Below are 24810 nucleotides of genomic sequence, written 5' to 3'. Positions count from 1 at the left end.
AGTTGTTATTATTGAAACGTTACCTAACACCGATTCAATATTATTGAACTTTTCTTTTATGACAAATTATTTGAACGTATTGGCTTTCTGAGACTTTTCCAAACAAATAAACAAATTCTATCATTCAGTCTTAAACAAAAAACGAAAAAAAAAAATAAAATAATAATAATCATATCTAATCTCATAACTTTATTTCTATTCGTTTTATTAGTCTATTTATTAACTGTTTAAATTCGTTGTAATCCGCTTTGTTAACACAAAGTAAATCTTAAATTTTTAGTGAAAGAAATTTTACTTTATTAATCTTTCTTCAACCCGCGTTTAGTAAATAAATAAAAGCTCATAACAAGATAACGTTAATAACATCATAAAATGACAAAAACAAAGTTAGAAGTGGTCAGCATAAGGACAGAGCTTAATGCAAAATATGAGCAAAAAATGAAAATCATAACAGCGAATGAGAAAAATGCATCAAGTCCACTAAATTTGTTGCATTGGCTGAGGCGAAGTGTACGGCGTGGAGTATTTGCGCGCAAACTTAAACGTAAACATGCTTCAGCTTTTTAAATTCTCAGAGAGTATATATTTTATGTACGTATGCAACTGCAACAACAAGAGAAAAATCTATATGAATCCGAAGAAAAGACATGTTGCGGATGGCTGTATGTGTTCAGTCATCAATGTTTATAAACATGCTGCTAGGCAATGCATACATGCATATGTTGTTACAGTGCCTAAATGTAGGCAACGTTGTTATACATGAATCATGTACGCGCCAGACAGTGTTCGGACTTTTAATATCAAAGTGTTAGGTGCGAGAGAAAGCAAAGGAAAGTGAACATGCAAGAAATTCAAATTGGAGTAGTATGAAATTTCCCCACCAACAAGTTCTTAGTACTGAAATGACCCCGAAAGATTACTTCGAATTGGTGCCTATATGAACGCACTAAATCAGTGGACAGGGGGTAAAACCACCTTAATCACCGCTATGAACCCAGCTTATCAACCAACTGCTTAGACCTGGCTACGAAGAAGATAGCGTTAATAACTGCAATTAGACTCAATACAGCGTCATCAAATATTGGGCGAACAGACTGCTTGAAGCCGCATTTGCGCTCTTAGAGTCACAATAGAGGTGGAAGGTTAGTGCAAGGGCGACAACATGGCATACAAGGCGACACACGTGTACACCGACGGTTCTAAAGTAGTGATGAGACACGGTCTGCGGTATACTGTGTTGATCCAGAAATAAACAGATCATACAAGCTGACAGATAATCATCGTCAAATTTTGGCGCTTAGCCCACCTAAGTGAGGTCAAGTCTTGCTCCATCTGATTTTCGAACTCAGTGGAGGTCTCCTTCCTGTGATTTCAAAATGCGGTGTCGACTAAAATGTTTCCTTGGCCGTAGTTGACAGATCACTTGTGCTTTTCAGACGGACGGCTACCACCGTGACCAAAGTAGTAGAAACACCAGTATAAAATTAAGCTGCAACCGCGTAAACTTTTATAGTGACAGCCGAGCAGCAAACTCCCAAAGCACAACATCTTAAAATATCTTTAGAGTGTTAGCCATTTCTAGAAAGAATTGAAATAGTGAGAAATATACATCTATATTGGGTACCCGAACAAATGGGAATGAAAAACCGGAAGAGCTAGCTAAACAGAGCGCATCCCTCTTAGCTTGCACCATATACATCCCAATCAGATTCAACGAGATTAAAAGGCGAAGATATCAAAGATCATGTGCTGGTTGTACGACCTTGAACTATCAATGTTATCAAATAAAAATCAATAAATTAATATAAGGCGCGATAACCTCCGAAGAGATTTTAGGCCGAGCTTCTCTCATCAAACTGATGGTTATTCTGACTGTACACTGCCAGCTGACGTCACATGCTTTTAAATTAGGCCTCGTCCGTGATAGTAGGTACAGGAAGAGCTTGTTATAGGAGGAAACGATCGACCACGTACTGGGTGACACAATTACCAGATCTAGAGGCACCAAGTAGCATAGGTCGCAGAAAGCTTCTTGTATTCGCCAATTTATAACATAGGTCCTGGTTTTTGATAGTGTTTTTCAGTTTGAGCTTTGAGCAAACATCTGTCAACACTATGGACTCAATTAGTCTATGTGAGGTTCTCGCGAATCGGCAAGTTCAACCTTTACTGAGCTATTATTATATGAATAATGTACATTTGTTCCACACTTTCTCAAAATGAATAGAAATTGAGTTCCAATTTTTAATAAACATTTTATTATTATTATTTTTTTTTTTTTCAGAAAAACGTTATCCTACACAAAGCGTCTCTGGTACACCCTCTGCAACATCAACAGCAGTTAGTACACCCACGGGAAACTCTGGTGGAAACTTAAAATTAAAGAGTCCACCCACGGTTAAGAAACTTGTTAAAGGTAAGTTATTTTACAAAAAAAATTATTGTATTTATTTCTTATAAATTTTTAAGTTTACATAAGAACTGGCCTCCGATTCCTCGAGCAGAGAACAGAGTTAAGAACTATTTTCGAAATTTAAGTTATTTTTGAAATTTATATTCAAGAGTACAGAAAAAATTACTCCCTTTGTTATTTGAATTCAAAAAATATAAGGCTTAAGAGCTGAGCAATTGATAACTTCAGGAAATGGTGCCGGGATAGTTCCCTAAATATTTCGAGATTATTTCCAGATATTTTGGGAACCGTTCGGATCAATTTCAAAATCATTTAGGGATCGCTTCGGGGCCATTTAAGGATATCTTCAGAATTGATGTCGGGACCACTTTCTGATCAATTCCGGACTGCTTGTGAATATTTTTGGAATTAATTTTTGGATACTTTTGGTACTTTTTCGTGATCACTTTATGATCATGTCGGGATCGTTTCTTAATTATTTCGAGACTATATCTAGATTTTTTTTTCATCGTTCCGGGATAAATTCGTGACCAATTTTGAACTGCTTCGTAATCGGTACGTGATAGTTTTCGGCATTAATTACGGATCATTTCGTTACTGTTTTGTGATAATTTCAGAACAGTTTTCGCAATAATTTCGAAGCTACTATTTCGATATTAGTTCGGGACTACGTTGTGACATTTTCGTGATAACTGATGTATATTAGAACGTCATCTTGACAAATTTGGTCTTGAGACAAAACGATTTCGGCGTTGCGACTTCTTCAGTGTCATTGTCGTTGCATAGAAACAAATTTCAAAAGGGATCCCTTGTTCAAATAAACATCAATAATCTACTCTTTCGGAAAATTAACAAAACAAAATGAATTTTATGATCACTTCGGTATTGTTTGCAATCATTTCTGAACTGCTTATTTTGAACCTTAATTGGAAAAAAAGATTAAAAAAATGTAGGCGCAAACAATTTAACTGAACAATTTTACTTGTTTAATTAGCCCATTAATAATAACCTATGAAAATATATAAAAAAAGTAATTATTTGATGAGTTCCTTTTAATCAGTTTAAAGCAACAAATAATACCCAAAAATTTACTTTTTCACGCAATCGTACAAAACCCGAATTATTTTTGACTTGTGCCAATTTGTCAATTGAACTTTAAACAGCCTACGCTTGTAAAGACTGTGCTAAGTTGATAAATGTTTTGACACTTGTCAATTAATTGAGTTAAAGCGTGTTAAGATCAAATAAACGCTAAATAAATCAAAACAAAAAAATCACAGGCAGCACAGCACGAGCTTCGTTGGAGGCAAATACCAAATAAGGCCATTAAATTAAAAAGAAAACAAAAAAATATTTGATAACAAAAGTCTATTTGTAATCATCTGAGACTTAAGCTCTTCCCTGATACGGAACACCAACGAACAAGTGTATGTACGGTAGCGTGAAGAAAAATAGCAGTGGCGATTTTTTTTTTTTTTTTGTTTTCAAATTTTGTCAACACAATTAATTTTTTTTTTTTTTTAATTTCGATATTTTAAGAAAAAACTTCTGTAAATTTTGTAACTGAAGCTATTCAAACCAATCTCGAAAAGGTTTTCGAAAAAATTCGTGCAAATACTACGAAATTTTCGAAATTTTTGTTTGGAGTTCTCTGAATTTTTGTTGAATATGCAGTTTTGTACCCCAATCAATTTAAGTCCTGCAAAGTCAAAGTTATATGTTTCTTAAAGTTCCCATTGATTTTTGAAAAAAATTTTCCCAAAGGTTGTTTAAAATTTTCTTGCATGAAAAAAAATGGTCACACTTTGTATGGGGGAAAATCTTAAACACTTTTCTCAAAAAAATGTATGCAAATTTTGGGAGACCCATACTGCATTCTCAGAAAATTTCGGAGAACTCCAAAAAAAAAAAGGTTAGAATATTTCGTACAATTTTCTTGGGTTTTCGAAAACGTTTTTGAAATTAATTGGGATACAAAACTGCAGCCAAAAAAGTCCAGTAAAGTCTGAACTAAAAGTTCGAAATTTTCGTCAAATTTTTTCGAATTTTTCCGTTTTACGTTTTTTGCTTTGCATAGTTTCAGTTACGCAATTCATGGAAGGTTTTTTTTTTTATTAAAAAAGCGAAAATAAGGAAAGATGAGTTTGACTGACGAAATTTGTTAAAAATTGCCACTACTCTTTTTCTGTTCGCTGCTGTATGTAAGAGATATACCCACAGTTTGAATACAGATAGATATCTTTAATAGATAAAGTGTGTGGGCTTGAATTGGCTTTTAAATTTGGTTGATTTACGCCACCCATGGAGAAGCACGCTTAGGCACCTACTTACTATGTACATATGTGTGTATGCATGTGTGTATGTTTGCTTGTAAAATTCCACTTAAAGATTTGGATGAGCAACAACTGAATGTATCAGATTTCCCATAAATCAAGTTTTTCAAAAGTGTAAAATTATGTTATTACCACCTTCATTGTGTGGTTGGTGAAAAGAAAATTTGAAGGAAGATTTATAGTGATTTCAATTATGAAGGTGGTCGTTGTAGATTTTGTAGTTCATCGACCACGATTTATATCAATGTAGGCGTTGCAAGGTCAATTTTTAATTGATAATCTTGATAGTCATAAGTTGGTCATTAATTTCTTACTTACTTTTTGAAAAGTGAAAGAGATGAAGTACGTTAATGAATAATGATTCTTAGTTCACTTGATTTGGAAGCACCCTGTTGCTCAAATAATCAAAATAAAGTTCTGCAAGTGCCTTAGCTATGTAAAGCCTTAGTAAGGTCCTCTTCGCAGTGACCACTCAACAAATATATAAGACTCTGAGTTGAAAAAACCGTCGCCCTTGCCTACAAAAAACCAGTAATAAAATTAACATGAGTAAGTAATTAAGTTAATTAGTAAAGTTATATATGTGAAGCTCTCCAACTTAATTAGCTCATGCATTGACTTAGACAATCAAAAAAAGGAATTTCATGCGAAAGTTGTACAACTAAAAAAACTTGATGAGTATTTAAAATGAAATAAACTGCAAAATAATTTAAGCGAAAATTTTTATATGCCTTAGGTAGTACGTATGTATGCAAATATGATTAAGTTCATAAACCACAAGTTGGGAGTGATGACAAAAAATGTTTGCGGTCACTCTACATACACAGTACGAGGGAGGTTTCATAGATCAATGATTTTTCAAAAATGAGGAAACAACTCAATAAGAAATTTAGATAAAAAAGAAAATGATTTATTTTACAAGTTTTACTCAACTCCACAAAACGTTTGCTAAAAATAAGACAAAAATTGCAAATATGTGACCTGGAAACATGAAACGACCCTATTGTGCGAAAACAAGTTTTCGAGAAAAATACGTTTAACGTTTTTGTTTAGCTTGACTCTATGTATCTTCCCGATAAGCTAGAAGCTTGAAACTTGAAATATAGGTCAGAACCCGATGACAATGCAATAATAAAAAAAGCTCCGATAGGTGGTGCATGGATCAAAATATTTCAAAAAATCGTATTTATGGTCCGATTTGGCTTTAAATGTGATTTGTGAAAAAACTAAGAAAGATAGAAAACTGCGGTTTGTTCCTTTGGGAAGAGCGTTAAATTTCCTATAAGAATCACTCAAAAAGTGAACAACGGTATTTTCGCACAATAGGGTCGTTTCATGATTCCAGGTCACTTGATAACATTTTCAATAGTAAACAATTTGAATGGAGCGTTACACAGCTGGTACGGGACAATTCCTACGAGTTTTGATAATTTTCGTCCATATTTTCGTATATTGGCATCAAAATTAGTCTGCGGATAGATGGGACGGCTCCGGTACACGATGGCTTTTAGTTGCTCTGAATTGATGTCAAATGATATGTGCTATACTTTAACATAATGCAAATATATGAACAATTCGACTCTGAGGCGAAAAGAATTTTCGTTTCGCATTAGAGAACGAGGCCCTTAATTTTTCTTTCCTGACCTATATATATTAATCGACGTTTTGGGTCTCTGAAGCATTTTTTATGAACTCCTTTTGCTTATAATACGTGCGTGAAATTAATATGAATATTTCGGTTAGAATTCTTGCCAATAAGTGCTACTTTGGACTCTCCTGACGAACGAAAATCGGGCTCCACAAATCGCTCATCCCGTCCTGATGTATGGCTCAAAAATGAAATAATTCTTGGAGTGTCCGAGAGTGAAGTTATTCGGAAGATTTTTGGTCCTGTCAGTGATGCCGACGACGAAGGAGGAAAAGCGTTAGGCAAACTTGAGTCTAGTAAAATTTTTGTCAAACTGGAAGGAAAATAGGTGCGTTATTGACGAGATTAAAGCGAGTTATCGATTTTTTAGCAAAGATTTATAAATTTTCTATCGATAACAAAAGTTATCAATGAGTTACCGGTTTTTTATCGATGAATTATCAGTGTGTTATCGAAACGTTATCGGCGACTACCGTAGTGTAGTGGCAACGTGCTCCGCCAACCACACCGAGAGTCCTGGGTTGAACTCCCTGACAAAGTAACATCAAACGGTTTTTTTTTTCAATTAGCAAACAGTTTTTCTAATCGGGGTTGTCGTTCGAAAGTGATTGCCAAACACTTCGAGTGTATTCCTGCCATGAAAATCTTCTCATTGGAAGCTCATCCGAATGGCAGAAGCCTTTCGGAGTCAGAGCAAAAATCACGTAAGTCCCGTCCCGACAGCTTGGAGGGAAAATTAAAAGGAGCACAACACAAGTTGGACGAGAAGCTCGGCCTAAATCTCCTCGGAGGTAAACCGCGCCAAGCAGGTCTTTGGCCGATAACAAACCTGTAACTCGACGCTAATAATTTGCTCTAGATAATAAGCCGACAATAAGGTAACAAAATGTTGTTGTTGTTGTTGTTGTTGTAGCGATAAAGACACTCCTCGTAGGTTTGGGAGTGTTATTGATGCTGCTAGTCCTTTGCCGGATATAGGACTGCTATGGTAACAAGCACCGTTAAGGCACAAGCCCGATCATCTCGGCAACGATTCAATATGACCACAATGGGCCTTGGGGTCGTCGGAGCCTTACGTGCTAAAGAAATGGGATTCGCCACGGGTTGGTAAGGTTGACAATCGGGTTGGAAAAGCTAGAAATTGCGCTGGTAACCTCTTGAAATGGTTGCACCACACAACCCATTAACTCACTTTGGTATTTTAGTATCTTCTTACGACAGGCATATCTGCCGCGGGTATATTCTAAGCACCCTAACCGGCTGGAGTAGCAATAGCATATCTGTATCGGTTGTTACCGATTACAAACCAAGGAAAATCCTCTCTAAAAGACTGACATTATTTTTATCTGGTGGAATTTCAAACTAATAACTAAATGAATGAAAGTTAATTTGCGAACAATCATAGTCACAAACTTGTGCTTATAACATGTTTCGCAATTGCGCTTCACATATTCCTATTTCACGTCTTCTCTTAGTTCAAATGGTGAATACATCTTGGTTGAACTACATTTAACTATCTATTTCGTTTAAACATGCAGTAAAAACTGTGCCCGTATCGCGTTATACGATCCGCGATCGAAATAAATTTCTTAAGTCGCAATAGCTTTAAAATGTGTGATACGATTAGGGAAATATATGAGATAGTGGCTACCAGTAGTCATTAGATCCATTATCTATCCACTGTTGGTGATCGTTATACTTTACTGCTGATAAACGGAGCTTTCACTGGTTTTTGAAGTTTAGCGGCAGAAGAGAGCTACAAATTTTCATGACAAGAGAGATATACAAGGAATTAGCTCCTAAAAAATGTCTCCATCCAAGTTAGGTGCTTGGTAGATGAAGTGGTTTACTACTTCAAGTATATCATAAACTACAAATATTATTTATTTCTCACGTAAAAAACTACATATAAGAGCATTGACTTCACAAGCTGCCCTCTTTCAAATTTGACACCCGTGTCACTCTCAAACAACGTAAGGCAGGCGTTGCAACGAATATTTTTGCAATTCGCCTGTAAAATTTTATGGTATACGTTTGTGTTACCTTTTATTGAAAAAAGAAAACTTATTCAAAATAATTTTTTCCGTTTTGTCACAATTTTGCGAACACAGCAAGAAAAAAATAGAAAGGAAGAAACAATAAAGGTAGACAATTAAAGATAAGCGCAGTGAATTTTAAAGTAGGAACTGCAAACGAACTTAAATAAAGCACAATCGAATAAATACAAAAAATAGGGCAGAGCGGTAGGAAAAAGAAATATAATTAATTATGTATGCATTGTTACCTAATACATAAAGTTTAATTGTTGCACATTTTCATAAAAAAATTGCATATTTTCATTCATAGCAAATTCAACAGAGACACTTAACATTCATACATTTGTAAAACAAGCTTTTAATGGCTTGTAAAAAAATTTTAATTCAGCTGATTTATTATGTAAGCTAATTTAAATATTAAGCAATAATATGCTAAAGAAAATACTTTGAAAAATTTGAATGCAGTAATTAATTTTTTTGGTAGTTAATTACCGAAATGTATTTGTAAATTACATTGATTACTCTTCTCATGGAAGCTAATAATTGAATAAATTTTACATACAATTGGTTTTTTCGTTCCAGCAAAACAATAAACATAATAATAATAAAATTGAAAATAATAAGTTGGAATCTCTAATTTCCTTGTTTTGAGGCCGTAATTTTCGACTGGCTTTAATTAACGCAGTGCTTTTAATTTGTTATGATTTCAACTTTCTATTTTTGGAGTTTTGAGAAATTTGTAATGTTATATGATCAAAAAGTAACTGATGTTACACACTATATTCTCTGGCTGTAGATTATGAGGCGTAAAAAAGTGGGCCTTGCGATGAACGAGAACAAGGCGAAGTAATTATACCTTTCATGAACATGAAATGGTATATTAACTTTGGTCCGATGTTTGTAACGTTGAGAAATATAGAAGATAGACTCAACATTAGGTATACCGAATTGATCAGGGCGACGAACTGAGTTGATATAGCCATGTCCGTCTGTCCGTCCGTCTGTCTGTTAGAACGCAAACTAGTCCCTCAAATTTTGAGACATCTCAATGAAATTTGGCACAAGGATGTAGTTTTGTATTATATTAGACATTTGTCGGATCCGGTAGGATCGGACCACTATAACATATATCTCCCATACAACCGATCGTTCAGATAAGACTATTTTGGTCATTCCCGCCGCAATTTAGAAAGTAAAAACGTTAAACTGGGTGATATATATTCTAATATATCATAGAAGATTTCCTGTAAAAATCATTTCGATCGGAGCTATATATAATATATATCCGATACAACCGATCGTTCAGATAAGGGGGTTTCTTGCCATTTTTTAATTTATATTTATCTTAAAAATCGTTTAGGTATGTACATCTGTTCAATATATATTTCTTATCTTATACATCCGATTATTTGGAGATTACGAAGGGGATAAGATTATTGTTCAGCCCCATTCATGAAAGGTATGAAGTCTCCGGCACAGCCGAAGACAGTCCCGTCCTTACTTGTTTTTGTTATCTTAAGGCCATATTACATATGACGCCGTGACACTTTACATCGCAGTCACTGGCATTCGCATTCATCACTATATAATTCTAAAAATTTGATAAAGGCTTTTTGGTTTACTGAGGTGAATGCATATCCTAGGGGTTCTCCCTCACACGAGAAAAAATGACTCGTTGCGTTATACATAATACGCCCTATAGAAACAATCGACATATTCGCACTTTGCCAGCTATGTCACTTCCACTGTTGCCTTTTTCATTCATTAACGCCGTCAACACGAAAAGGCGAACCCATACAATTCAACCAATTCGCCGTGCAGAAGAGTGTCAAGTCAAAAGACAAATGTCATTGATTTCGATTAATTGACAAATTGTTGTACAAAGGTGTTGTATGGAAAATGATCAACAAGAAGCAATCAGCTGTTTAGATAACAACACCTGGTACTGAATTCGCCTTGCATTGTTTATTATATAGTTTGACAGCTTAAATTGAGATTATGTAGCGAATTGAGTGGAAGGCAGTTGTTGTTGTAGCAATAGGGACACTCGCCGAAGGCCTTGCTATCTCGGGAACGATTTGGTATGACCACATGAAACCTTCTAGGCGATAACTCGCTCCCACCCCATATATCCATGAGGAACTTGTCTAGAGTTTCAAGATATCTCTAAATATCACAATCCCTGTCCCATTTAGAAGAAGTTTTTATCCTAAGTATCGCATTTGTGTTGTTGGGCCTATAGATTACTGGAAAGTGGCTCAAAACTCGACCGCAAAATTAACAAGTTCGGAGGAGTTTCTTGAATATTACAAATACGCCACCTATCGACAAAGTCTTAACATAAAGGAAGTAATAATAAAGGAAGTAATAAAAATGGCGGCTGCCGTGGCGTGATGGTAGCGTGCTCCACCTACCGCACCGAAGATTCTGGATTCACACCCCGTGTAAAGAAACATAAAAATTTTAGAAACAAGGTTTTTCAATTATAAGACAATATTTCTCAGCGGGGTCGCCCCTCGGCAGTGTGTGGCAAGCACTGCGAGTGTATTTCTGCCATGAAAAGCTCTCAGTGAAACTCATATGCCTGGCAGATGCCGTTCGGAGTCGGCATAAAACAAGTAGATCTCGTCCCGCCAATTTGTAGGAAAAATTAGAAGGAGCACGACGCAAATTGGAAGAGAAGCTCTACCTAAAATCTCTTCCTAGATTATCGCGCCTTACATTTTCGAATAAAAAGTTTAAAAAAAAGTAAGTGGTTGAGATTATAGCTGTCATTACGAAACGCGCCATATCCCTTATCAGGCCTTCCACTTCGCGAAGGCCTTCACTTCGCGAACGGTACCGTCACACCATCTTATAGGTTTATTGACGCATACCGTTACAACAATTGAAGATGTGCAATTTCACAGAGTATTTCCCGTTCAATCACTTTCATTTCATATGCATGTATGTGTGTATGTATTGAATCACTCTTAGCGATCTTCACGACTCGTACACTGCCATCTGGTTTCAAATTCAAAAATTCCCACTATTATTCATACCTCATTAACCTAAAAGCTCATTAGCAAATTCACGACATTATTATTGTTAATTCATGTTCATGCACTTTTCGTTATTTGGGTATATTTTGCTACAAGTAAACCTAAAACCACCTTCACTAACCCTGTGGGGAAAATCTCTAGTACAAAACTAGCGCGGTTCTATTTCATCACGAACCTATTTCGCCATCTATCTCTTTTACATGATTTTAACTGGCGAATTTAACACGGCAATATCTTAGGCTGAGGAAATTGTCCCCGCTGCATAACCCTTTCACTAGTTCCGAACTAGATAAATATTTCCACTTTAGAACTAGTTGGTTTATTGGCATTTTTCGATAGTTTCGAACTAGTGTTGAAATTTACAGTTTGGATCTAGCTCTTTACTTGTTACTATTTCGTTGACTCCAAACCGTACCGAAAATCTATATATTGCTTATAATGCAGTATTATCTCCTTTTTCTATAGTTCCAAACTGTTAGAAAATTATGGAGAAAAAACATACCTATAGTCCAAGCTCCCTAAAGCTGGTGGCAGTTTTTTGTTGGTGGCCTACTTCTCAAATGTATATTAAATATGAAATATAAAAATCCAAACTGTTGATTTTATAATTGAAGAAAATCTAGCTACTAACGAACTGTACTTATTTGGCACTTGGCACTGGTCTAGTTCCGAACCAGAAATTTGTATGACTCGATACTGACTTCTTTCAGGGTGGTAGTTGTTTTTTGGAAATAGCATATATATGAAATATAAAAGCCCACATTGTCGATTTTTAAACTAGACAAAATATAGTCGCTATAGAACTAGTACTTATATAATACTTTAGGTGCAGTCCTATAGCGAAAATATACATACGTACACATTCATCTTATAAATGAAATGCGAACAATTTTGTTGTCGGCAAAAATCTTTTATTGCAACAGAGCAAAATGAAATTGTAACTATTAATGTTTGGAAAAAAAGCGCAATTTTAACGCCAAAGTATGCGTTGTAAAAATTTTGAATAAAATAATGAAATAAAGGGTAACATAAAAAAAATGAAAGGTAACATAAAAAGCACAAAATACAGATACACCAAGACAAAATAAAAGTCTGCTATAGCTTCCAGATTATGTTTTTTTACAAGCTTGTAAAGTTAATGACTTCGTTAATAATTGATGTGGTGCCGCGTCTGCAAAGCAGCTGTTGAATGCCTCAGGCTCACATTTTGCAGTTCAAAAGCCTTGACTGAGCGCCGTTCCGGCTTTACGCACCTTAAAACACTTTTACTTTTGCTGCAAAGCTTCCAATATTTGTTACAGCTATTTGAAATATTAAGGCCGCAGCACACTGAAATTTTTCATATAGATGCGTTTAACGCAATTGCGTTGGTAAATATAAAGGAACTTCAGACTTGACAAATGAAGTTTGTTTCACATTATCCATTCACATACAAAATTTCGCGAAGCACTGTGATGAACATTCTCACTATACGAGAAAATACTTGCTAACATATTTTGTGTTCTATTCATTTGTTAAATTGCAGTTTTTAACTGAAAAATTTTAGAGAAGTACCAAAAAGTGAGAAAAATAATTTCACTTGCAAAGTATGAAAGCACCCTAAGCCAGATCAAATGTAAAATTCTTTTTCCTATGGTTTGCTTGCAACAAAAGTTAGAAGATGGCACTTTTTTCATGTCAGATGTCGCTGTCGCTCGATCTTCCATTCTTGTGTTAAACGCATCTAAATGAAAAGCTGCTTATGTGACGGGGCTTTTATTACAAATAATGATTAGTTGCGTTTGCAAACACTCGTAAATTTTGTTTGCACGCATTGAGCTTAATGCGTATTTGTATGAGGTTGTTGCTTTCAAAGATATAAAAACATCACCAGTTTGCTATTTTGCTTGTAGAGATTGCGAAAGCTATGATTTTCGTGATAGAAAGGTAGTACATACTTAATTACAAAAGGTAGTAAAATTAAATTTACAGTTGGCGCGAAAATTCAAAATATTACTCCATGCATTATTATGTGTGGAGGCACACGCCTCCATTTACATAATTTTATTTAAAAAATAATAATTTATGAAAACAAATTTTATACCCTGCTGTGCAAAGTACCTCTGTTCATTCGTTCGCATTTTATAACATAATTAATTAACAATGATTTGTGAAGATTTTGTGTGGTGAATTTCATCGACGACCTTCAGTAAGCCTAAATTATCGAAGCGCTTAGGTTCAGTGGATCAAACCCCTTTACCAAAACTTGTATCGGTTCATGAAACGGTTCCTGGATATCTTTAAATTGCCGAAAAGATTTCAAGTGGGTCACCCTTTTTGTAATAGTTGAAACATGTAGTAGGAAAATTATCAATGAGATGTACAATTATATATCGTTAGTTTAATTCACAAAAGCCCTAACTAACAATGGAGAAGCGGCCGCCAAGGTGATAGCGTGCTCCGCCTACCACACCGGGGGTACTGGGTTCAACTCCTAGCAGGAAAAGTAACATCGAAAATTAAAAAACAAATTTGTTCAATTAGTGGCGTCTCCGAGTGTACTTTGGTATCAAAAGCTTCTCAGTGAAAATTCATCTGCCTTGCAGATACCGTTCGGAGTCGACATAAACAATTTGTAGGGAAAATTAAAAGGTGCACGATGCAAATTAGAAGAAAAGCTCGGCCTTAATATTAGAAGAGAAGCAAATTAACCTTCACAAGCTCCATAACTCCATTGTCATTTGAACTAGGCAAACTTTTCCCAAAAGCACTTTCGAAAAGTTGAGAATTTTGAATGAAGTTTTCGAATTTTAATTTAGATCTTTCAGAATTTTTCGAGTTGATGGAATTATTAGATTTAGATATCTTCATTCGTTCATTTTGTGTTTTTGTTGTTTTTCTTCATCATGCTTCATTGTAGACGATAAAATAGTGCCTTTCCGGCGTAGTAGAAATTTCTCTTAGATTTTCTTCCATATGTAGGGCGCATAGTATAATAAAACATTTTCCTAAATTAGCGAAAATAAGCCAAACGCGCATAAACAATCAACAGGGGAGAGTAACGACCAGTCAGATAAGGCGAAGTGGGAATGAGTAGAGGTTTTAGAGATGCTACTCTATACAGCGCTTATCGATATATTTTGCTTGATGTGATAGTTTTAAAACGATATTTAAAGCGCAAGTAAACACTAACCTAGGCAAATGGCTACATACATACCAAATTTCGGTCAAATAGAACCATGACTAAAATTTGTTCGAATGGATTCGTTCCTGGTCAACTTCCCGGGAAGGAACTTCCTAGGAAAACTTTAAGGGGTTTCTGGGAAGCGATAATCTGCATATAAAAACACCTCATTTCTTATATACATATATTTAGATAATACATTCTCCATACAAGTTATATTCTATAAAATTAGTGTTTCTATGAGTACTGCAGCTGAGATCACTGAATCTCATTACGAACTAGGGGGCTTAGAATATACCCGCAGCAGGTATGCCTGTCATAAGCGGCGACTAAAATCCAAAAAACTGATTCAAGGGAATGTGTAGTGCAACCCTTGCATTGGGTTTCCAGCGCAATTTTCAGCTTCTCCAACCCAATTGGCAACCTCACCTTCCTGTGGCGAATCCTGTTTTTTTTTTTAGCATCCGAGGTTCTGGCGACCCCAAGTTCCTCATGGATTTAGGAGGTGGGAGAGCGGGTATGGCCTAGAAGGTTCCATGTGGTCTAACTAAATAGTTTCCGAGATGGTAGGGCTAGTAACTTAATGATGCTTGTTACCGGAACGAACCGGATCTGCATCCGGCACAGGACCATCAACATCGATAACACTCTCCAAAAACTTCCTTATCAACAACTGGTTAGAAAAGGTTTAGTGTTCCCAGCTGTAATACTTACAGAAACACTATTTTTTTAAAACAAATTCCCTTGTTGTAAAAGACTTGTACATTTTGTCAAAAGTACAGACCGTTTTTTCATTTTGCATGCCGGTGTAATGTTTGTGTTATACCTTAAAGAATACATTATAATACTGCTCCCATTAATCACACATATGAATGAATATCTTAAGCCAAACTTCCCAAGCTTTAAAATTGTACAAGGGCAAGTACTACAAATAAAACAACACAATTGTAACAAATACAAATAGTTAATAGTCTATTCAACACTCGCTCTCAATAAACAACGATTGGTCATTAACCCGACTATTATAACAATTCGCCAGTCTCCCATGATAACTTGTGCCTTTGAGTGTGAATTTATAACAAATTAATCGTAATAAAAATTACACAATTACAATAAAATGATAACAAATGCGATTTCTGTTTTGAATACTTTCAAATGCTGTTAAAATTAATTTGCATGTTAGTTGATTAGGCAAATCTTGCAAATTCATACTTTTCAATTTAAAAGGCCTAAGAGCGCATGAGGTAAATTAGGTTGTTGTTTTTTCGATTCGAACCCGCGATCTGATCTAAATTAAATTGTATTAATCATAATAGGAATTGTTATGCTTTCAGCAGCCTAAGGAAGCGGTTTTGTTGAAAATCTTGGGCTTTACTTGTTGAACACGTAACCCAGAAGTGAATTATGTAATCTAGTATATTTTTTCCTTTCTTTTGTGTGTATGTCACTATACTCCTACTAAACGACTGCGCCGATTTAGATGAAATTATGTGTATGTATTCAAGGGGGTTTGAGGATGCTTTAGATTCACAATTTTTTCCGGGCAGTGGACCAGGGGCAGACCTATTCAAATAATCTTATTTATGGTGCGATTCGCTTGAAATTAGGTACAGGGATACCCCTTTGATAAACATCATATATGAGAATTTGGGATTTTTCATTCCGGGAAGTGGACCAGGGTCCAACCTGAGGGGAAAGATAGTGAGAGTAGAAGAGAGAAAAATGTACAATGTTAAAGGGAGAACATGCGGAGAGTAAAAGGATCAAATAAGGAAAGATGAAGGGATAGGCCCGATCGACCTATTTGTAAAAATCTTATTTATGGCGATATTCTCTTGAAATTTGGTGAAGGGGTACCTCTTTGACAGAGATGATATTTGAGAAATTGAAATTTTTCCTTCCGGGAAGTGGACCAGGACCGACTTGAGAGGGAGGAAAATGCGAGTAGGCGAGAGAAAAATGAGAGCACCCCAGCGGGTTAGGGGCTTAAAATATACCCGCGGCAGATACCAAATTGATTTTAGGGGTTGAGTAGCGCAACCTTTTCAAGGTGTTGCCAGCGCAAAATATAGCTTCTCCAGTCCAATTGTCAACCTCACCTAGCCGTGGCGAGTCCTGTTACTTCAACAGCCGAGGCTGTGGCGACCCCAAGGCGGTATGGCCTTGAAAGTTTTATATGGTCACACTTAATCATTCTCGAGATAGTCGGGTTGGTGACGTAATGGTGCTTGATACCGGAACGTACCGGATCTGTGTCCGGCAAAGGACCGTCAAAATCGATAGCACTCCCCAAGGGGAGTGTCCTTATCGTTACAACAACAACAACAGCAGAAAAACGAGAATGTGAAAGGGAGAAAATAAGGAGGAGAGGCAAGGATCAAATATGGAGAGATGGAGGGAGAGGCAAGAAGTAGAAACTTTACCGGGCTGGAAAACGGGTCAATTATCTATCTATAATTATTTTATAAAAATGAAAGCCATATTAAAAATGTGTTAGTTTCATATAGTTCAGTAAAGGTACGTGGTATAGGGATTCCATATATGTATAAGATAATTGAAGTGAGAGATTAAGATAGAATGGGAGTAGGGGAAGGAGTTGGAGTGGGAGTGGGACTAGGGTTGTATGTTGGAATGGTAGTTTGAAGTTTGGCGGAAGTAGGAGTGGGTGTGGGAGCGCAGGTTGGACTGGAGAGTGGGAGACAGACAAAGGGAGTAAAAATGGAATATAGAGTAGAAGAGAATGGGATATACAGTGAAGAGGGAAAGCGAGATTCAATCTTTAAATGTAGGCACACCAATTTTCGGGCAAAGTAAAGTCTGAAGGGTACTCCAGTGTTTATATGTATTAACAAATGATTTTAAAGGCTGTTAAAATTTCGGGTTTTCTTTCATTTTTATTTCAATTTCCATAATGTTATTGCGAGTCTAAGAAGCCGACAAACATAAAAGGCCAACTCACTTAAAATACGATCAATATTTTACTTAAACCCTACCAATAAGAAAAGAAAAGTTTAATTAATTAAGTAAGTTGCTAAATGGTTTAGCGTAGCAACAAATTGATTTCCCGCTGAGAAAATAAATTTTCATATAAATTTGAAACCAAATTTTATTATAAATATGTATTAATTAATTTTTTATTCAATTTCAACTGCTCAATCAAAAAAATTAGCAAATTCTTTATTTTAATAATTAATAAAAATGCAGCGCAACTAAATTCACTTCAAGCCAATATAATTAAAATTTATTTCCTATATTCGTAGTTAGCTTACCGTGAGTGCATGTTTAGAAACAAATAAAAATGGTAATCGTGCGTAAATTTATTGTACAACAATATTGGTGAATGGTTATTGTAATTGTAATGCTAATATGATTACACCACGTAGTGAAAATCCAAAAACGATTAAATATTATCACATTGAACCTTCCAGGCTATCCATCCTTCCACCTCGTAGTTACACCTACTAGTTCCATAGAATTTGTGGTTGCCACAGCGGAAGGACAGACGATCTACTGTATATAAAAACTGGGCGTGGCTTCAACCGATTTCGCCCTTTTTCACAGAAAACAGTTACCGTCATAGAATCTAAGCACCTACCAAATTTCACAAGGATTGGTAAATATTTGTTCGACTTAAGGCACTAAATGTATCCTAGACAAATCAAATGAAAAAGGGCGGAGCCACGCCCATTTTGAAATTTTCTTTTGTTTTTGTATTTTGTTGCACCATACCATTACTGGAGTTTAATGTTGAGATAATTTACCTATATACTGTAAAGATATTCAACTTTTTGTTAAAAAATTGACTTAAATTTTTTTTTTTTAAAGTGGGCTTGTTGGTCATCTGACTTTGCTAATTTTTATTAAGCCTACATATAGTAATAGGAGTAACGTTCCTGTCAAATTTCATTATTATATCTTCAACGACTGTCAAATTACAGCTTGCAAAAATTTTAAATTACCTTCTTTTAAAAGTGCGCGGTGCCACGCCCATTGTCCATAATTTTACTATTTTTCTACTCTGTGTCATAAGGTCAACCCACCTACCAAGTTTCATCGCTTTAACCGTCTTTGGTAATGAATTATCGCACTTTTCCGTTTTTTCGAAATTTTCGATATCGAAAAAGTGGGCGTGGTTATAGTCCAATTTCCTGCATTTTAGATAGCGATCTGAGATGAGTTTCCAGGAACTTACATACCAATTTCATTAAGGTACCTCAAAATTTACTCAAGTTATCGTGTTTACAGACGGACGGACGTGGCTAAATGAATTTCTTTTTTCGCCCAGATCCTTTTGATATACATAAGTCTATATCTATCTCGTTTAGATTATGCCGTTACGAGGTACCGTATTGGGAACAAAATTAATATACTCTGTGAGCTCTGCTCAACTGAATATAATAAAAATAGTAGTAGTGCTAATTGCAAAAATCATTTAAGCGTAAATTAATTGTACAATAATATTGGTGAATGCTGATTGTAATTGTAATGCTTGTATGATTATACCACGTATTGAAAATCCAAAAACGATTAAATATGACCACATTAAACATTCTAGGCTGTCCATCCTTCCACCTCCTAGTTCCATAGGGTAGCCAGAGCCTCGGCTGCTAAAGAAACAGGATTCGCCATAGGCAGGTGAGGTTGACAATTGGGTTGGAGAAGCTACAAATTGCGCTGGCAACGCCTTGAACTATTTGGGTATTTTAGTCGTCTCTTATGACAGGCATACCTACCGCGGGTAAAGGGTCCTTAGGGTGCTTAGCCCCAGTGTGGACAGTGTGTAAAGAAATGATCCTCCTCGATAATGCAGCTAATATTTATTCCTAGGAACTGCGGTGCCTACTTAATATATGCATGGGGTGGTAATTTTATTCTGCTTCCGTCCATACCATTGCCTTTTTTGACCTTGCACTCTTCTTTGTGTCTTCAGGTGGCTGCTCGATTTTCCGAGATAAAAAAGGATCGCGTCGTGGAAAAGCATGAAAAAAGCAATTTCTTACCAGCACTACTTCTGTCAAATTGCTAGCCATATGAAGCCTTATATTCGTCCGCCATTCCTTTATTATTACATAATGATTCCAGCTGATCCAGCTTCTTTGTCGAAGCTGAAGATTGGTATGCCTTCCGGAAGGTGATCATCAGCACACCTTCATACAGCGTTCGTCTTAGAACCTCAACCGTAGTAAAACAGCAACCAATTTTTCTCCGCAAGTGCGCAGGTGTGCCAAAGTTGCGTATTTGTATCCAGCTCGCAATATTAAAAGCATCCCTTATATCCACTTTAACTTTGACAACCGGTTATAGTTTTTAAGAGCTATATTGAAAACTTTAGATGCCATCTATTCTGGATTTTGATTTTCGTAGTCCAAACTGCTCATTTGGCAAGCCATCTTGATCTCCAGGGTCTGTTGCATGCGCATGCTAATAATACGCTCGAGAATCTTTGCTTACGAAACCAGCATACAAAAAGGCCTGTGTGAGGGTGGTTGGTCGGACATCTTATCAGGTTTCAGCACGATCAATCTTTGGCGTTTCCAAGTGCGATGAAGCACGCAATCTTGGATACAGGCATTGAAGAGATCTTTGGGGCTGTGTCAGAAGATCTCAAGAGATGATTAAAAGGAACTCACGTTTTTCTCAAGCGGAATTTTTGCAAATTTTTTACTACTATGGGAATGAAACCAGTCTATTAGTCCGGTTATTTGTTAGAAGTAGTGAAGAAGTAGCACTTAACAATTGTTTCCGTGGAGGTGTAGTTATCGCGCGAAGTTGCTATTATATTGAAATATTATTCATCGGACTTTGATTACGCGCAAAAATCCATAAAAATTTTGGGAGACCTAATACTTGCGCTTTAATACACTAAAATTGATTGGGATACAAACCTCATACATACATACTCAGGAAAATTCAGAGACCTCGAAATAAAAAGTTCAAAATGTTCGTAAAATTTTTTTCAAATCCTCGAACTTTTTCGAAAAGCTTCTTTTTGTTTCCTACAAGTTTTCTTCTAATATTTCGAAAAAAAGAGTTTAATTGACGAAGCCTTAAAAAAAATGGCACTGCTATTTTTCTGCTCGCTGCTGTACTAGTCAAATGTGACCTCTTTGGTCATCACTGTATACAGTTTTATTGTTTAACAAATGCAGACTATTCGAATTTTCATTGCATTTAGTAATTTCGTTGCATATCCCTTGTATAATAAACAGGGCAACCCAAAGTATGCAAAAGCATATTATTTATATGACTCATTACCATTAAACCAATCAAATATGTATACTTTTCACAAAAAAAAAAAAAAAAGTTAAGGGCTTCATTCTTTATTGCGAACGAGAGCTCAGACGAACGGTTCGCCTCCAAACGATTTCCCCTAGCAATGTTATTTTTGATCATTTTCGTTCGCCCTTTACGTTTCTAAATTTATATCAAACAGGAAGGCGAAAGCAATTGTTAAATGATATGTTGCTGTCGTTTGACATAGTGCAAATGCACTAGCGATTCGTCTCTGAGGCGAAACGAATGTTTCTTTTGGTAATGGAGAATGAGGCCCTAAGTTTGAGCAATTTTGCATTATTTTGTTGCCCTACTGATAACACACAAACCATTGGCTGATTAGCTTAATGGCACACGCCTTTACGTTAGAAACACATTCGCTTTAATTTAAGTATTGTTTTCGTTACTATCGTAAGTCATGCGGGCATTTTTATTTGTCTGCCTAACCATAAATTGAACATTTTTGAAGAGGTGCTGACACTTTTTCTTTTTTAGTGTTAAAAAAACTGATGCCTCTCCATTTAAGTATCTGCATATAAAGCTAAATTAACTGCTTAGAGATTCTAAAAATTGATAACTTTAAGACTATTTTAAATAACCGGCTTTAGTAGGTGCAAAAACATTATCGTCAACTATAATTTTTATGTTTTTATGTAAATAAAGACTTGGAAAGTTGTAAAATTTGCTTTAGTGTTTATTCGGTGATCTACTTAATACATTTTATACCATTTCAAATATCTCTTGAAATCAGCTTTCCAAATTATTATAACACGGAAATATTTTTATATAAAATAACAAAATGTTCATTAACACAAATAACGCACATTCTTCTTAATACGCACTGCCATTAGCCCCATTCTTGTGTCAATCTTATTCCAAAAGATCATAAAATTTAACTTTAATGTATCTACAACTTAACACCATAGCATCACAGCATACACGCATCATGGTGAACTTTTGCTCATTAAGTTTGTTGTACTTATTCAACCGGTAGAGAGAGCCCTCTTGCTAGGTCTGTATATATATGTAGCGGTTCCCATTTTAAACTTATTTTGAAGGTCGTCCGGGAAAACCAGCATCCAAATAGTGTTAAACGTTTTTCGATGCGGCGTCGCTCCTCGGCAGTGGTTTGATAAACACCCTCAGTGTATTTCTGTCATGAAATCAGCGAAACTCATCTGCCTCGTAGCTGGCGTTCGGAGTCGGCATAAAACATGTGGGTACCGTCCCGCCAATTCGTAGAAAAAATGTTTAAGTAATACGACTAAAATTAGAAGAGAAGCTCTGACTAAATTTTCTAGCAGGTATATCGCTCTAAGTTTTTTCTATTTTTACAGTTATGACTTTAAAAAATAACAGCAAAAGCGTGCTCGGGTTATAATGTGTAAACCTTACTATGCAAGAACACTAATTGAGGGTTTGCCTATATTGGGTTCGACATTTTAATGTACGGTTAAACTTTTGCTCGCGGTGTAGATGCTCCTCGTGATAACTGAGTTCATTCGTTACCTGGCTCAGAAAGTCATTTTGGTTAAAGCAGATGGAGACTAAGCCACGCCATGCATAGACTCGTGCATAGAGGTCGTCAGCTAGTGAAATAATTAATCGCGCTCACTTCACACTTTTTATTGTTTTCTTTCGCTTATTAGTTTTTGAACAACCAGAGAAGCAACATCGCATTTCAAAAAGTATATTTTTATGTTTAAAATGTTTATTGTTAGCAATTTATATTTTTTGGTAGACACAAGCAATAAACTATTATTATTATAGCTTACTTGCGTATTGTTTTTGATTGTTAGTAATTATGCGTGTATACAACTTGCTTTGTCGCTCGCTAATCAACGACTAAACAACAACCATTACGAAGCTTTTGCTCTTGTCAACACAGGCACAGTACTAGTTTTGGTGACCACTGGTCTAGTCGTAGCATCACCCCAAAGCTGTTTTTCTTATTTTTATGGTGATTAATTTACTTATAGTGTCCGTTATCTATATTCAATTGATACTTTTACTCAATAGAGCTGATCGTTTATTAGGTTTTTAAATTATTTAACTTTAGTACAATAAAGTGCAAGTTGCGAGGTCCAAATCCGTTTAAGACCCATAATGTCTTAAGCAAATTTGCACGAAGTGGTCCGCAGAGCATTTTCCGTTTATGAAATTTTTTCTTTTGAAAAATCAATCTGCACTAAAGATCAATTAAATACAAATGAGGCTTGCCTTAATACGTTCTCTTTTCTTGCAGTAGAGTGTAGAAAAGTACACGTAGTTGGATGTCTTGGGATAATGCTAGGTAATAAATTACTATTGACAACTTAAAAACATTTTAACAAGAGTCTAAATATGCCATTCCGCAATACGAACAAAAGTTTTAAGTCGATGTGTAGTTTGCCTAATAGATCGGTTCTATGGAACTACTCCTCCATTATCTGTCTCATTATAAGCTATGCTATTAAGATTTGGGGGAGCGGACTTTCAAACAGGCAAGCATTCTTGACAAACTGCAGGCAACCCAATGCTATACGTTGAAAGACCTGTGAAGCTACCTGCAGAATAAAAATAAAGAGATGTCTTTTAATATCATAGGATTTTACTCCACCGTTGAATCAACTACGAAGATTTGGAAATGTTGAGTTCCTGAAACGCGAAATTGGCTTAATCCCAATACCAAAACCGGAATTTTGAAATAGCTGATGCCTTACTGATGCCGACTTTTGGTCGGATAATCATCAGGGCATTGACTTAAGAAACTTCTTCAACTTAATTTATTAAACTTGCCGGTCGATAAAGCCTTGCATATGCTGAATGTTCCTCCCAATGTTTCCGTACGTATTTTTGACGAACAAGCTGAAAGCCCTATCTAGAATTAGGATATATGTATGTTCTAAAACTTTTTTACAAATAGTGTTTTCGATTTATCTTCCTTCAAAATGTGAACCTTTTTATATGGGTAAAAAGCTAAAACACCCTTCAACAAAAAAATTATCAAAAATCAATGCGAGTTTTGGAGAGACTTATAACTTGTGCTTTGTAAGACTAAAATTGATTGAGCTACTCAAAAAAAAAAAGATTTTAAATATGCATATAATTAAACAGTTCATATTATTCTTTAAAGTTTCTCGAGTTTTCGAATTTTTTCTAACTTTTTCTGTTTACAAAAACATCATGGAAATATATTCCTAAGTTGTCGAAAATAAAGCTCGAAATTTTCGTAAAATTTTCTACAACTTCGAATATTTTCGGAAACGTGTTTGAAATAGACTTGCTTTGTTCCTATAACAAAATTTCTGAAAGTTTTTTCCAAAATTGTCGAAAATAAAGTTGGAAACGATTCAAGGTTCGATTCGAGTTGGAAACATTTGTAAAATTTTCTTGAATTTTTGAATCTTTTAGAAAACGTTTGTATGATTGATTTGCATAATTTCAATCATGAAATTCATAGAAGTTTTTTTTTTTAACAAATTAACGAAAATAAATTTCGAAGGTGGAATTTTTGTAAAAAGATTGGTTTTTCAAGTTTGAGTAATTTTTGCAAATGTTTCGCTAATTTCTTCAAACACGTTTTTGAGATTGATGTGCATAATTTCAGTTCCAAAATTCATAGAGGTTTTTTTATATATTGTAGAAAATAAAAAAATTAAAACTTAATTTTCGAAAATTTACCACTACTATTTTCGTGTTCGCTGCTGTAAATATAACTCCTACATAAATATGTACATACATGTAAACATAAGAATTTTCCCTAAAGGTGAAAGATAATGTGTATATAATTATTCTAGCTCACGATTTAAGTTGAAAAATTAGAAAGTTATTTAGAAGAAATTAACGTAAAATATAAACTAATATTTCGTGTACTCTTTAATATTTGTTCAAGTCTAATTGACTTGGTGTGGTTAACTTTGT

The 24810-nt window shown here is 35.4% G+C and overlaps 1 protein-coding gene across 8 annotated transcripts in view; it reads left to right on the top strand.

The window, feature by feature from the left end:
- toc (toucan) overlaps window positions 1-24810 on the top strand; it is a 708907-nt gene that overhangs the window by 575881 nt on the left and 108216 nt on the right. For all 8 annotated transcript variants that reach the window (XM_067767574.1, XM_067767572.1, XM_067767570.1 and 5 more), the window contains exon 6: window positions 2285-2416. In XM_067767574.1, coding sequence (XP_067623675.1) covers window positions 2285-2416 — 132 coding nt within the window. The remainder of the gene's footprint in view (window positions 1-2284; window positions 2417-24810) is intronic.

The sequence above is a fragment of the Eurosta solidaginis genome, chromosome 2, assembly GCF_040869045.1.
Source record: "Eurosta solidaginis isolate ZX-2024a chromosome 2, ASM4086904v1, whole genome shotgun sequence".
NCBI lineage: Eukaryota > Metazoa > Arthropoda > Insecta > Diptera > Tephritidae > Eurosta > Eurosta solidaginis.
Note: the sequence above shows the minus strand (reverse complement) of the source record. Positions and strands in the feature narration are given on the sequence as shown.